Source organism: Oncorhynchus mykiss, chromosome 3 (assembly GCF_013265735.2).
Source record: "Oncorhynchus mykiss isolate Arlee chromosome 3, USDA_OmykA_1.1, whole genome shotgun sequence".
Lineage (NCBI taxonomy): Eukaryota > Metazoa > Chordata > Actinopteri > Salmoniformes > Salmonidae > Oncorhynchus > Oncorhynchus mykiss.
The window spans coordinates 20927405-20942846 of record NC_048567.1 but is presented as its reverse complement, the minus strand read 5'-3'; the positions used below and the strand labels follow the sequence as shown (position 1 = coordinate 20942846).

General features: G+C 41.9%; 1 protein-coding gene across 4 annotated transcripts in view; it reads left to right on the top strand.

Annotated features, from left to right (window-relative positions):
- Positions 1-14893, top strand: part of si:dkey-12j5.1 (probable assembly chaperone of rpl4) — a 40415-nt gene extending 25522 nt beyond the window's left edge. For 3 of the 4 annotated variants that reach the window (XM_036971663.1, XM_036971660.1, XM_021593069.2), the window contains exon 11: positions 10113-11034. In XM_036971663.1, coding sequence (XP_036827558.1) covers positions 10113-10289 — 177 coding nt within the window. In that variant the 3' untranslated portion in view covers positions 10290-11034. Of the gene's footprint in view, positions 1-10112; positions 11035-14341 lie in introns of those variants that run through there. The other variant, XM_021593073.2, reaches the window with a different exon arrangement.
- Positions 14894-15442: the final 549 nt, after the last annotated feature.

The following is a 15442-nucleotide window of genomic DNA, read 5'->3' as shown; positions in this document are numbered from 1 at the left end:
TGAGCTGTACAGTCAGAGATGCTGGAACAATTTTCTGACTGGGGGTGCAGGATTTATTTTTTACGCCTAATTTCGATGGGCCTATTTTTCTGCTTTCCAAAATTTTGTTATGCGATTTGTTACTCAACTACATTGTTACTCTATAATTAGATACATGCAGCTTCTGTCATTTTACTTGTTGCCAAACTTTTTATAGTCCCGTACCCCTTCAAACATTCAACCTCCAGCTGGGTACCCCCTCTAGCACCAGGGTCAACACACTCTCAAATGTTGTTTTTTGTCATCATTGTAGTCTGCCATACACACTATACAATACATTTATTAAACATAAGAATGAGTGTGAGTTGTCGTCACAACCCGGCTCGTGGGAAGTGACAAAGAGCTCTTATAGGACCAGAACACAAATAATAATATTATAATAATCAATCATGTTTTATCTATATTTAACCATCTTACATATAAAACCTTGTCCATTGAAAATTGTGAATAACTCACCACAGGTCAATGAGAAGGGTGTGCTTGAAAGGATGCACATAACTCTGCAATGTTGGTTTGTATTGGAGAGAGTCTGTCTTAAATCATTTTCCACACACAGTCTGTGCCTGTATTTAGTTTTCATGCTAGTGAGAGCTGAGAATCCACTCTCACATAGGTATGTCGTTGCAAAGAGTATCAGTGTCTTAACAGAGCGATTTGCCAAGGCAGGATCTGGCAGTGGCTTCTGATTTAAATAACATTTTCACAGAACCGCATGTTGCAATTTTGATTAAGCTCTCTTGTTCAGATATCAGTAAGTGGACTGGAGGCAGGGCATGAAAGGGATAACGAATCCAGTTGTTTGTGTCATCCGTTTAGGCAAGGAACCTGCGTAATTGTGCACCCAACTCACTCGGGTGCTTCGCTATATCACATTTGACATTGTCCGCGAGCTTGAGTTCATTTGCGCACACAAAATCATAAAATGATGGAAAGAGCTGTGTGTTGTCCTTGTTAATGCAGACAGAGAAGAGCTCCAGCTTCTTAATCAAAGCCTCAATTTTGTCCCGCACATAGTTTGTATATAGTTGCTGAGAGTCCCTGTAATCCTAGATTCAGATCATTCAGACGAGAAAAAACATCACCCAGATAGGCCAGTCGTTTGAGTAACTCGTCATCATGCAAGCGGTCGGATAAGTGAAAATTATGGCCAGTGAAGAACTTTAAGCTCGTCTCTCAATTAAAAAAAAAACAACATGTCATTACTTTGCCCCTTGATAACCAGTGCACTTCTGTATGTTTTAAAAGCATTACATGGTCGCTGCCCATATTGCATAGTGTAGAAAAAACACACTTGTTCAGGGTCCTTGCTTTAACAAAGTTAACCATTTTCACTGTAGTGTCCAAAACGTCTTTCAAGTGGTCAGGCATTCCCTTGGCAGCAAGATCCTCTCGGTGGATGCTGGCGTTACCACTGCACTATGTCTCCCTGTCATGGCTTTTGCGCCATCAGTACAGATACCAACATGAGCAGCAGCTACTTTTGGCTACATACGGAACGTTAGTGGAATTCCCGCAAGAGAGTAACAGTTAATGTGATTGGATGTTAATTATTTGACTAGGCTACATGTTTTTGACACTGTGTGTGTGTGTGTGTGTGTGTGTATACAGTGTGCCAAAAAAAGTATTTAGTCAAGTTCTCCCACTTAAAAAGATGAGAGAGGCCTGTCATTTTCATCATAGGTACACTTCAACTATGACAGACAAAATGAGAAAAAAAATCCAGAATATCACATTGTAGGATTTTTTTAAATGAATTTATTTGCAAATTACGGTGGAAAATAAGTATTTGGTCACCTACGAACAAGCAAGATTTCTGGCTCTCACAGACCTGTAACTTCTTCTTTAAGAGGCTCCTCTGTCCTCCACCTGTTACCTGCATTAATGGCACCTGTTTAAACTTGTTATCAGTATAAAAGACACCTGGCCACAACCTCAAACAGTCGCACTCCAAACTCCACTTTGGCCAAGACCAAAGAGCTATCAAAGGACACCAGAAACAAAATTGTAGACCTGCACCAGTCTGGGAAGACTGAATCTGCAATAGGTAAGCAGCTTGGTTTGAAGAAATCAACTGTGGGAGCAATTATTAGGAAATGGAAGACATACAAGACCACTGATAATCTCCCTCGATCTGGGGCTCCACGCAAGATCTCACCCCGTGGGGTCAAAATGATCACAAGAACGGTGAGCAAAAATCCCAGAACCGCAGGGGGGACCTAGTGAATGACCTGCAGAGAGCTGGGACCAAAGTAACAAAGCCTACCATCAGTAACACACTACGCTGCCAGGGACTCAAATCCTGCAGTGCCAGACGTGTCCCCCTGCTTAAGCCAGTACATGTCCAGGACCGTCTGAAGTTTGCTAGAGAGCATTTGGATGATCCAGAAGAAGATTGGGAGAATGTCATATGGTCAGATGAAACCAAAATATAACTTTGGTAAAAACTCAACTCGTCGTGTTTGGAGGACAAAGAATGCTGAGTTGCATCCAAAGAACACCATAGCTACTGTGAAGCATGGGGGTGGAAACATCATGCTTTGGGGCTGTTTTTCTGCGAAGGGCCAGGACGACTGATCCGTGTAAAGGAAAGAATGAATGGGGCCATGTATCGTGAGATTTTGAGTGAAAACCTCCTTCCATCAGCAAGGGCATTGAAGATGAAACGTGGTTGGGTCTTTCAGCATGACAATGATCCCAAACACACCGCCCGGGCAACGAAGGAGTGGCTTCGTAAGAAGCATTTCAAGGTCCTGGAGTGGCCTGCCAGTCTCCAGATCTCAACCCCATAGAACATCTTTGGAGGGAGTTGAAAGTCCGTGTTGCCCAGCAACAGCCCCAAAACATCACTGCTCTAGAGGAGATCTGCATGGAGGAATGGGCCAAAATACCAGCAACAGTGTGTGAAAACCTTGTGAAGACTTACAGAAAACATTTGACCTCTGTCATTGCCAACAAAGGGTATATAACAAAGTATTGAGAAACTTTTGTTATTGACCAAATACTTATTTTCCACCATAATTTGCAAATTCATTAAAAATCCTACAATGTGATTTTCTGGATCTTTTTTCTCATTTTGTCTGTCATAGTTGAAGTGTACCTATGATAAAAATTACATGCCTCATCTTTTTAAGTGGGAGAACTTGCACAATTGGTGGCTGACTAAATACTTCGTTGCCCACTGTATGTGTGTGTATGTATGTGTGTGTGTGTATGTATGTATACATACATACATACATACATACATACATACATACATACATACATACATACATACATACATACAGTTGAAGTCGGAAGTTTACATACACTTAGGTTGGACTCATTAAAACTAGTTTTTCAACCACTCCCCAAATTTCTTGTTGACAAACTAGTTTTGGCTAGTCGGTTAGGACATCTACTTCGTGCATGACACAAGTCATTTTCCCAACAATTGTTTACAGACAGATAATTTCACTTATAACTAACTGTATCACAATTCCAGTGGGTCAGAAGTTTACATACACTAAGTTGACTGTGCCTTTAAACAGCTTGGAAAATTCCAGAAAATGATGTCATGGCGTTAGAAGCTTCTGATAGGCCGATTGACATAATTTGAGTCAATTGGAGGTGTACCTGTGGATGTATTTCAAGGCCTTCCTTCAAACTCAGTGCCTCCTTGCTTGACATCATGGGAAACATTTTTAAAAAATCAGCCAAGACCTCAGAAAACAAATTGTAGACCTCCACAAGTCTGGTTCATCCTTGGCAGCAATTTCCAAATGCCTGAAGGTACCACGCTCATCTGTACAAACAATAGTACGCAAGTATAAACACCATGGGACCACGCAGCCGTCATACCGCTCAGGAATGAGATGCGTTGTCTCCTAGAAATGAACGTACTTTGGTGCGAAAAGTGCAAATCACTGCCAGAACAACAGCAAAGGACCTTGTGAAGATGCTGGAGGAAATGGGTACAAAAGTATCTTTATCCACAGTAAAACGAGTCCTATATTGACAAATCCTGAAAGGCCCTCCCCTCCGCAAGGAAGAAGCCACTGCTCCAAAACCGCCATTTAAAAAAGCCAAGACTACGGTTTGCAACGGTACATGGGGACAAAGATTGTACTTTTTGGAGAAATGTCTTCTGGTCTGATGAAACAAAAATGGAACTGTTTGGACATACTGACCATTGTTATGGTTGGAGGGAAAAGGCTGGAGGCTTGCAAGCCGAAGAACACCATCCCAACCGTGAATCACGGGGGTGTCAGCCCCATGTTATGGGGGTGCTTTGCTGCAGGACGAACTGGTGCACTTCACAAAATAGATGGCATCATGAGGAAAGGAAATTGTGGATCTATTGAAGCAACATCTCAAGACATCAGTCAGGAAGTTAAAGCTTGGTCGCAAATGGGTCTTCCAAATGGACAATGACCCCAAGCATTCTTCAAAAGTTGTGGCAAAATGGCTTAAGGACAACAAAGTCAAGGTATTGGAGTGGCCATCACAAAGCCCTGACCTCAATCCTATAGAAAATGTGTGGGCAGAACTGAAAAAGCATGTGCGAGCAAGGAGGCCTACAAACCTGACTCAGGAGCTTTTCGCAGCTCTTCTCTTATTGAATTATATGCCGACATTGTCCTTTTTGCCTCAGTAGACCAACGTGAACTTTTTCTGCCTGTGTTCCCAAAAGCATTTGGCAATTGCTGTGTATTTGGCGCCTATACAGTTAGGCCCTGAAGCTTAGACTTACGCACTGACTTCAGATACAAATAATTAAACAAAAACCCCAATGTAACCTATAGTTATGAATTGCACAAGAATTATACATTTTATATGATTTTTCTCTTTATTCATCCCGCCCGCCTGCCACCCACCAGCCCTTAATCCACAAAATATTTAATGACCATAAACCTGCCCACCACGCGGATATAACTATGGGGACTGTGGGTTAGCGGCAACCCACGCGTTACTAGTGTGTGTGTGTGAGACTCTTCCCTCATAACAGACCAGTGTTTGTGAGCGTGCTAATTATTAAAGTGTTCAGTCTCAGAGTTAGTCAGAAAACCTGAAAATGTTAATGAGGCCTAGTTCACACTGGCTTGTTTAGACACAAGTCCACTTCTAGCATACTTAATTATGTTGATAGCACTCTTTGTGTGAGTGTGCATATTTAATTAAATTGTTGCATGTCTGTGTATGTGTCTGTGCACATTTGATTATGTTTGTTAGAAATGTCTCCATTATTCATTTCCCCTCTGATGAATGTGCTTCGCCACATTACTTCTAAAGAGACAGACCCTGTTTCTCTTCGGCTCTCATGGAAGTTTACAAGGGGGTTGGATGATGGTTGACCTTGACACCCCTTCAACCTTCCCTCAACCCCTCTTAGAGGAGAGAGGAGGAGCTGTAAACTCCTAGCCCCTTATAAAGCCACAAATGGCTGTATGCAATTTGTATGTTTGTCACAGGACACGGGCATGAACGCCATGCATACTGTACACATATACACACACAGACACACAGGTAGTGGTGTGAACAGTACATGTCTTTGGCAATTTATCTCTCTCTAGGGGAGTCGTACACACATACGTGCACACACAAGGGTTTCTGTTAGCTGACAATAGCTGGCTTTTGGAGTAAAATATATATATTTTTCAGCCTTTAAATAAATCTGTCCAGCGAAGAAAAGAATCCCATGGCAAAATATAACTTTTTGGAAATACCAGTTGTTGTAAACATTTGACCACTCACGCTTAATGGTCTATACGTTCATTTGCATAATTTAGTGGAATTAAATTGGTGCGTGTGTACGTTCGTTAGTCGCTATGTTTATCACATGCTCACAGCATACAGACACAGAACCTATTAGAGGAAAATCTGTCAGACAGCATGAGAGCTGCTGCTACAGCTTCTCAAACAGCTCATTAGTTGCTGCTGGAGTTGAACATGCTTTTATAAGCCCAATCATTCTAAATCAATTCTAAATCTAAGATTTAAAAAGAGCTAGGCCTACTATTTTTATTTCTCAACTGGTAGGCCTAATTGAAGCACGCTTCCCATTCGCCATTCAAGTGCATGTAGGCAACTTTAGGCAGGGTTCAGGGCGTCGCCCATCACTTTGCAATGAGCTGGAAGCCAGTATGCATTTTGAAACCTGAGCATTTTACTTCATATGATGAGACATGTCTTGCCTTGCTTCAAAGTAAAATCCGACCGTAGAACTGGGGAGGCAATTATTTATTTCTTTGTCCAGTAGCCAAAGGCACAATCATAGTCATATTAGCAACCCATGCTAGTTGTTGCATCTTTAAATCTCCCCTCTTTCTAAATTTCGACAGATTCTTACCTTGTCAGCTCAGGGATTCAATCTTGCAACTTTACGGTTAACTAGTCCAACTCTCTAACCACCTGCTTCAGGAGCCAGCCTGTTACGCGAATGCAGTAAGAAGCCAAGGTAAGTAGCTAGCTAGCATTAAACTTATAAAAAAACAATCAATCATAATCACTAGTTATAAACTACACATGGTTGATGATATTACTAGTTTATCTAGCGTGTCCTGCGTTGCATATAGTCGATGCGGTGCACATTCGCGAAAAAGGATTGTCGTTGCTCCAACGTGTACCTAACCATCAATACACAGAAGTATATATTTTTAAACCTGCATATTTAGCTAAAAGAAAGGTTAGCAGGCAATATTAACCAGGTGAAATTGTGTCACTTCTCTTGCGTTCATTGCACGCAGAGTCAGGGTATATGCAACAGTTTGGGCCGCATGGCTCATTGCGAACTAATTTGCCAGAATTGTACATAATTATGACCTAACATTGAAGGTTGTGGAATGTAACAGCAATATTTAGACTTAGGGTTGCCACCCGTTAGATAACATACGGAACGGTTCCATATTTCACTGAAAGAATGAACATTTTTATTTTCGAAATGATAGTTTCCGGATTCGACCATATTAATATTATTTCTGTGTGTTATAATTAAGTCTATGATTTGATAGAGCAGTCTGACTGAGCGACGGTAGGCACCAGCAGGCTCGTAAGCATTCATTCAAACAGCACTTTCGTGCGTTTTGCCAGCAGCTCTTCGCAATGCTTCAAGCATTGCGCTGTTTATGCCTATCAACTGTTTAAGCCTATCAACTCCCGAGATTAAGCTGGTGTAACCGATGTGAAATGGCTAGCTAGTTAGCGGGGTGCGCGCTAATAGCGTTTCAAACGTCACTCGCTCTGAGACTTGGAGTAGTTGTTCCCCTTGCTCTGCAAGGGCCCTGGATTTTGTGGAGCGATGGGTAACGCTGCTTCGAGGGTGGCTGTTGTCGATGTGTTCCTGGTTCGAGCCCAAGTAGGAGCGAGGAGAGGGATGGAAGCTATACTGTTACACTGGCAATACTAAAGTGCCTATAAGAACATCCAATAGTCAAAGGTATATGAAATACAAATCGTATAGAGAGAAATGGTCCTATAATTCCTATAATAACTACAACCTAAAACTTCTGGGAATATGGTAATATTGAAGACTCATGTTAAAAGAAACCACCTGCTTTCATATGTTCTCATGTTCTGAGCAAGGAACTTAAACGTTAGCTTTCTTACATGGCACATATTGCACTTTTACTTTCTTCTCCAACACTTTGTTTTTGCATTATTTAAACCAAATTGAACATGTTTCATTATTTATTTGAGGCTAAATTGATTTTATTGATGCATTATATTAAGTTAAAATAAGTGTTCATTCAGTATTGTTGTAATTGTCATTATTACAAATAAATAAATAAAAATCGACCGATTTAATCGGTATCTGGTCCTCCAATAATCGGTATCTGCATCAGCATTGAAAAATCAGTCGATCGACCTCTAACGTGGATAGTAGATTGACATAGGCTAGTGATTGTTCTGTTCGTTACTCATCTTGTTGGCTGAGAAAAAGTATATGTGGCGGTTATTCTAACATCTTCAAATTGCTCATCGGAATTCGGTAAGCACACCGTTGCATTGTCGACTTGCGTGTTCTGAGTAACCATTATCTAAATGCGAGTTCTGTCATTCTGAGCACCGTGGGTGGACGCCCTAATCCGGTTACGCACCCAATGCATATAAGTCCGGTAAATCTCTCAAATGTCCGTGAAGTTAATTCCTAACAAAAACCCTGACGCGCACACACACACACACTATTAACACTTCACCACTCCTGGAGTTCACTCACTCTTTTCAACCACAGCATTAAAATGACATCACACACACACCCTCCAAGCCATTCATACCCTAAGGGATCGCCTCTAGCTCATCAAAGAGTAAAACGCTTGACCTCCACTTGCTCCTTCCCACACACTCATTTATACACACACACATTCACTCTTTTACTCCACGCACATAATGCTGCTGCTTTTTGTGATGTTTTTACTGTTGATTTCACTTCCTCTGCTGTTAACCATCCCTCAGCCTCTACTCCACCTCTCACATCATTCCCTACCCTGCTCTCCTCGTCTCCTGAGAGTGTGTGTGGGTGTGTTTCTAGGTTGGAGTTTGAGCAGTGATCTGTCATACAGACAGGAAGGTCACTTGTGGAGCAGAGAGAGAAGGGGGGGATGGAGAAGGTGAAGAAAGAGGGATGAAGAAAGTTGTGTGGGTCAGGAGGAAAAGGTGAAGCATGAGGGAGTGGAGACACAGCAGGAGAGATTTGTGGGAAGTTTGAGAGGAGCTGAGATATGAGAGGGCGATTGTGATTTAGAGGGAGGTGAGGAGAAAGTCCTTGATCTCTATTAGAGTCACCCAAAGAAAGAAAGTAAGTATATCATTCATTTTGCCTCAAGGGCACATTCGACTCTCGCTTTCACAATGAGTTTCACTCTCGCTTTTTATGAGATATGTGCCATTTATTGTATGTACACTTAATCAACCTGAACCTCAGGATAATAGATAGGGATCTGAGGAGGAGAGAGAAAGAGGAAGGAGAGATCGAGAGAGGGTGAGATAGTTAGTGTTAATTTCCCTCTCTCTTCACAGGTCAACACCCTCACCCCCTGTCACAACGGCTTAGGAAAGATGTGTGTGTGTGTGGGGTGGGGGGGGGGGGGGGGGGGGAGTGGCCAGATGTGCCTCAGACTCCAGACTTTGAGGGAAAGCTTCTTCTTCTCACACACAGAGAAAGACACAAACACTCTCACACATACACACCACACAGAGCAGCCAACCTGTGAAAGAAGGGAGGAAAACTTGCATTACTCTAAATGAGAAATGTGTTTAATTGATTGTGTGGCTTTGCTGAGCTCAGCACTCTTCTCTAATGTATAACACTGTTTATTTAACTAACTGCTATCGCAATGAAAAATGATACACTCCTGGCAGATGCGTTCCGCTTTCTGTATGAATATTCCATAAACGTCACAACTTAAGTTGAATAAGTACATTTTATCGATATGCCATGATACTCAAGTGATCAACTTGAAAATGAAGGACATCAACTGTCTCCAAATGAGCTCCTAAGGGGCCAAGCGTCTTCGGTCAGGGCCTACTGCTTGGTGACTGTTCCTGGGGCAACACCAACGCATGCACGTACGCTCACACAAACTTTTTTGGCCGGGTTACACTGGCAGTGTGAAGGTGATCTGTTCCTTCGGCCGTTTGTACTTTGTGTGCGTGTGCACCTGCGTGCATGCCTGGATGAGACAGAATAATGCAGTTCAGCCCAGATTCTCAGACCTGCTTATCTCCCTCACTAGAGGAGAAGTTGTTTCGAGCAAAAGGAATGTGTGTGTGCTCGTGCGTGTGCTGATTGCTGTGGTGGTGGGTTCCGTTCTGTTATCAGTCAAGTGCTTCCACTCAGGCAGAGAGTTTTATGCACCGGGAAATCTACTGGTCCCGTCTACAGCTTTTGTAATGGTCCCGCTTCACAGCACATTTCACTGAGATAACAACAGCAATACTGTGTATGTGAAAGAGCACAGAGAAAAATCCTATACGCTTTCCTTGTTCTGCTGAGCCCAATACCCAAGGAAGCAGGCATTTTTCACCTTAAGTCCTGGTGGAAGTGTGCATGTATGTAACAAATTGTGTGTCTCTCTCTCTCTCTCTCTCTCTCTCTCCAGCTGTATGTGAAGTTGCACTGTGACGACGGACCCATACTGGAGCACATGGAGCAGCTGCTGGTGGAACTGGGGGGTGAGACAGAGGAGGAGGAGGAGGAGACAGACCCTGCCCTGGATGAAGACTTTGAGCCCAGCAGTGACGATGAGGAGGAGGAAGAGGACGCCATGGAACATTGACCACACCCCTCTCTCTCTACCAGTGATCTAGTGGTAAAACTGTGGGTTAGTACACGCTGAGACGTTCGCTGTGAATAAAGTAACACTCTCTATGTTTCCAATGTCTTTTTCTGCGATAGGTGGGGAAATAAAAAAGTATGTAAACAGCGTTTAGACTGCATACCACTCTCTACTTTTATAGTGCACTATTAACTCGGACATTAAATAAAGGTAAAGTTTATAAAAATGTAGTTTTATAAAGACCTCTTACCCATCTCTGTACACCTCACAAACTAGACCCAGATGCAACACTTTGTTGGAAAGCTGCAGAGTTGCGAGTGCGACAGTCGATGGGCCCTTGAGAGAGGATGACTGGGCCCTTGAGTTTTCTCTGAATCTTTCTCGCTCGCTAGATATTGTCTGTATCGTGTTCTCAGAAGTGCCTTTCTGCTGTTCAACCCTGAGTTTCCCAGAATCATATGACTTCTCTCTCTGTCATATTAGTGCTGAATTGTTTTCAATATTAGAAAGGAGTGATTGACATGTCGACTCGAGATTTGTTTCCATTGCCCTGGAAATAACCAGATAAAAAAACAACTTATACTGTTTTGAGAGAAAAAGACAAAGAACAATCTGCTTCTTTTTTTTTTATTTGTGTTGTAATAATGAGGTGAATTTTTGCTTCCCTTCATGACCCAGGCTCACTTTAGAAAGAGATTCCAATATGAATGTGACCTGCTAAAATAAAGAATTAACACAGAACAGATTCTGCAGTGTTGTAGAGTTCATGAGAGGAGTGAGCATTAAGAGATGGATGAAGTTTCAATGTCACATGCACAAGTACAGTGAAATGCCTTTCTCGCAAGCTCTAACCCCATCAATGCAGTAATCAATAACAATGTAATACTCACAATAACAAGGTAGAACAAACACACACAATATATAACAATAAAGAAAATGATCAAGTCAGCACACTATATACAGTTCCAGTACCATATTTGCATGTTAAGGGATACTGGATCGATAGAGGTAGATACTGTATGGATTAGGGGTAAGCTGACTTGGCATCAGGATATATTATAAACAGTAGCAGCAGCGTATATGATGATTGAATGTGAGTGGGTGTGTGTAGTCAGTATAAATGTGTGTGTGTGTGTGTGCGCAAATTATGGAGTGAGTGTTTGTACTGAATGTGTTGGAGTGTAAGTGTGTAGGGCCATTGTGTGTGTGTGTGCATAGATAAGAATAAAATACAAGGGTCAAATAGTCCATGTAGCCATTTTGTTAGCTAACCAAAGAGAGAGGTGAGAGGAGTGACAGATGAAGAGAGTGAGGGTTGAGAGATGGGTGTTGTACACACACACAACTCTCAAACACAATGTTTCTCTCTCAAGGACCTTTAAGGCTTTATAGAAGCAGAATGTAGGAAGAACGGGTTGAGACAGGTGAGTGTTATTCAGTTGGCCCTATAGGAGAACACTTTTTGGTTCCAGGTAATTCATCTTCACAGAACATGCAACTTCTGTAAATCAGCCAATAAAAAGTAATTTTCAAACGTTTGCCAAAATTAAATTAATGGGGAAACACCATTCTAAACAGTGCAAATGAGGCGTGTGGTTCCATATCAAATGAAAGTTTATTTGTCACCATATGCAGATGAGCAGATGTTAAAACATGTAGAGTGAAATTCATATGTTTTTAGCACCATAAGTGCAGTAAATGTCTAACAGTACAATATTAAAGCACATAAACAAGAAACAAAAAATTAAGAAAGCTGACCTGGCTGGAAATATCAGAATGAGAAATGTCAGAGTCCACAATATAAATACTTGGTGTGTGTATAGACAGCATGGACAATATGTAAGTAGGAAAAGGTATGTACAACAGTAGCTATACAGGATGAACTATGTCAAGAATACAGTATGTGTACTGTAAATGTAAAGTGAGTATTCAATTAACTTAGTCTCTCACGTGACAGAAATGAAAATCTCCGTTAGAAACAGAATGTGTGAATCTAAAGATATGACAACTAGACAGGCTTGCTAACATGACTAGGATTGTGCCTTTGGCTTCTGGACAACACAAGAAAGTTGATATGAAAACCAATAGAACAGGAAAGAAATGCTGGTTTCAATGGCATATGAAGAAGTCTTTATAACATTGTGTCTGTGTTTCTACGGTCAGATTTTTCCTAGGCTACCTTGAAGCAAGGTAAGACATACCTCATAATATAAAGTAAAACATTCAGGTTTCAAACCTCTTGAGGATAGGGGAGACGCTAGCGTCTCAACTGGCCAATTGCTGGGGGAAATGCGGAGCGCCAGATTAAAATAAAATGCTATAAAATTCTAACTTTAATTAAATCACACATGTAAGATACTCAATTAAAGCTACACATTGTGAATCCAGCCAACGTCAGATTTTAAAAATGCTTTTTGGCGAAAGCATAAGAAGCTATTATCTGATAGCCTGCACCATCTGCACCAGCAGTAAACAAAGGAGCTAGCATAGCAGGCGCTACACAAAACACTGAAATAAAATATAAAACATGCATTACCTTTGACGAGCTTCTTTTGTTGGCACTCCAATATGTCCCATAAACATCACAATTGGTCCTTTTGTTCGATTAATTCCGTCCATACATATCGAAAATGTCCATTTATAAAGCGCGGGGGTAGCGAAGAAAATGTCCGAAGGGCCTCTTAAGCCAGTAGTCCAATGTGCTTTAGATAGCGAGCAGGCCGCAGATTAGCGGCTGTGCGTTCAGGGGTCGTTAGCTGCTATAATTCCAGGTGGGATTTTTTTTTAATAATCATAATAAAAATGTGAAAATTAAATTTAAAAAATAGGTTCGGAGCTTGTGGTAGGAATCCGGAGATATCGAGAAGAATAAGTCCGACTAGCTCTGGTTTGAGTTGCGCTGTACAGACTGGCGAGAGTTGTCCGGGTTAAAGGTAGCTGATGACCGCTAGCAAAGGATAGCTGACTGCTAGCTAGTGGCTTCGGAATGTATTCGATGGGCCTCGTAAGCCAACAGTCCGTTGTGCTCTAGACAGCTAGCATTCAGGGGACGTTAGCTGCGAAGATCGGAAGGTGAGAAGGTTCAGAGCTTGCGATAGGAATCCGGGGATATGGAGAGAAAAATAGGTCCGGCATGTTCTGGTTGAATCGCGTTGTACAAACTGGCGAGAGCTTTCCGAGCTAGAGGTTAGCTGATGACCGTTAGCTGGCTAGTTTATGTTGGAGAGATTCCAGTAATAGAGGCAAAGAAAAATGCGTTAGAGAAAAAGCAGGACCACACCACATTGGGTGAGGCGGGTTGCAGGGGAATATTTTGAAGTAAGGGTTTAGAAAAATATATAAAAATATATATATATGGGACATGACAAGACGAAGGACAAATACGTCTGACTGCTACGCCATCTTGGATCAAATGAGGACTAATAAAAATTCACACGGCTCAATTTAATTCCACAAAATGTAGCAAATTAACATATAGACCAATAAGCATGACGGTCAAATGTATTTCCATCTACTAATATTTCAATGACTGTATAAAAAGCATTATTTTGCAATGGGATTGTATTTTCTCCTGATCAATTTGGCCGGCAAAGTTGTATTTATTGGCTAAAAGCCGGAAATTACGGATAATAGAAACCCTGGTGTGTGTGTGCTTGCACATGTGTGCATAGATGAAGCAGACAAATGTAGTTCAGCCAAGATTCTCAGATCTCCTTATCTCCATCACTGCAGACTAGAGAAGTTTCATTTTGGAGCGAAATGAATTCATCCGTGTGTGTGTGTGTGTGTGTCTGTGTTGTGATTGCTGTAGCATATGCATGTGATAGTAGGTTGTTCTGTTATTGGTCCAGTGCTTCCACTCCGGCAGAGAGAGTATTACACACAGGGAAATCTACTGGTCCCCCCCGACAATAGGTTTTTATAATGGTCTCGCTTCACAGGGTATTTCACTGAGCCCAATACACCAGGAAAGAGGCATTTGGTAGCAGTCACATTAAGTCCTAGTGGAAACGTGCATGTATGTAACAAACTGTGTCTGTCTCTCTCTCCAGCTGTATGTGAAGTTGCGCTGTGATGATGGACCCATACTGAAGCACATGGAGCAGCTGCTGGTGGAACTGGGGGGTGAGACAGAGGGGGAGGAGGAGGAGACAGACCCTGCCCTGGATGAAGACTTTGAGCCCAGCAGTGACGATGAGGAAGAGGACGCCATGGAACATTGACCACACCCCTCTCTCTCTAGCAGTGATCTAGTGGTAAAACAGTGGGTTAGTACACGCTGAGACGTTGGCGGTAAATAAAGTAACACTATGTTTCCAATGTATTTTTCTGCGATAGGTGGGGAAACGCTTGGGCAAAATAAAAAAGTGTGTAAATGGCGTTTAGACTGCATAACCCTCTACTTTTATAGAGCACTATGAACTAAATAAAAAAAATCTACTTGAATACTGTTTGTTCTTTGTATTCTCCTCTCAATCTGATTCTTTTTTGGATTCGTGTTGTAATAATGAGGTGAATGTTTGCTTCCCTTCATGACCCAGGCTCACTTTAGAAAGAGATTCCAATATGAATGTGACCTGCTAAAATAAAGAACTAATACAGAACAGATTCTGTAGTGTTGTGAGTTCATGAGTGGAGTGAGCATTAAGAGATAGAGGGGAGAGGAGGTGGAGAGGTGAGTGTTGTAGACACACAGGCATGGTCACTAACTATAATTGTTTTGTTTCTATCTGTTGTGGTCTAGTACTGACATTTTGCTAGCTAGGGCCATCTACTTTAAGTGCTGCCTGTCTTCCCAGTGGTCTACTTGGTGTGTGAACTGCTGACTGCTCATAATTTGCAGATAGTTGTTGACACATCAACCAGGATCAAGGGGCAGGGCAATTTGTGACTTGTTTTGGTAATCAATGGCTGTATTAGAGGGGAAGTGGTTTCACCTCTCCTAGGCAATCAGCAATTAGTATAGGGAGGTGTGCGCTCCACCTCTGCTAGGCAATTAGAAATTAGTGTTAGTTCTTCAGTTTCCCCTGGTTTCTCAGCGGCAGCTGTAAGTGACGATCGTGTCAGTTTTGTCATAAACTAAGAAGGTTGATGAAACTAAGACTGTTATTCGAGGAAGGAAAGAGAGGAATGGTCCACACCACACTCTCACT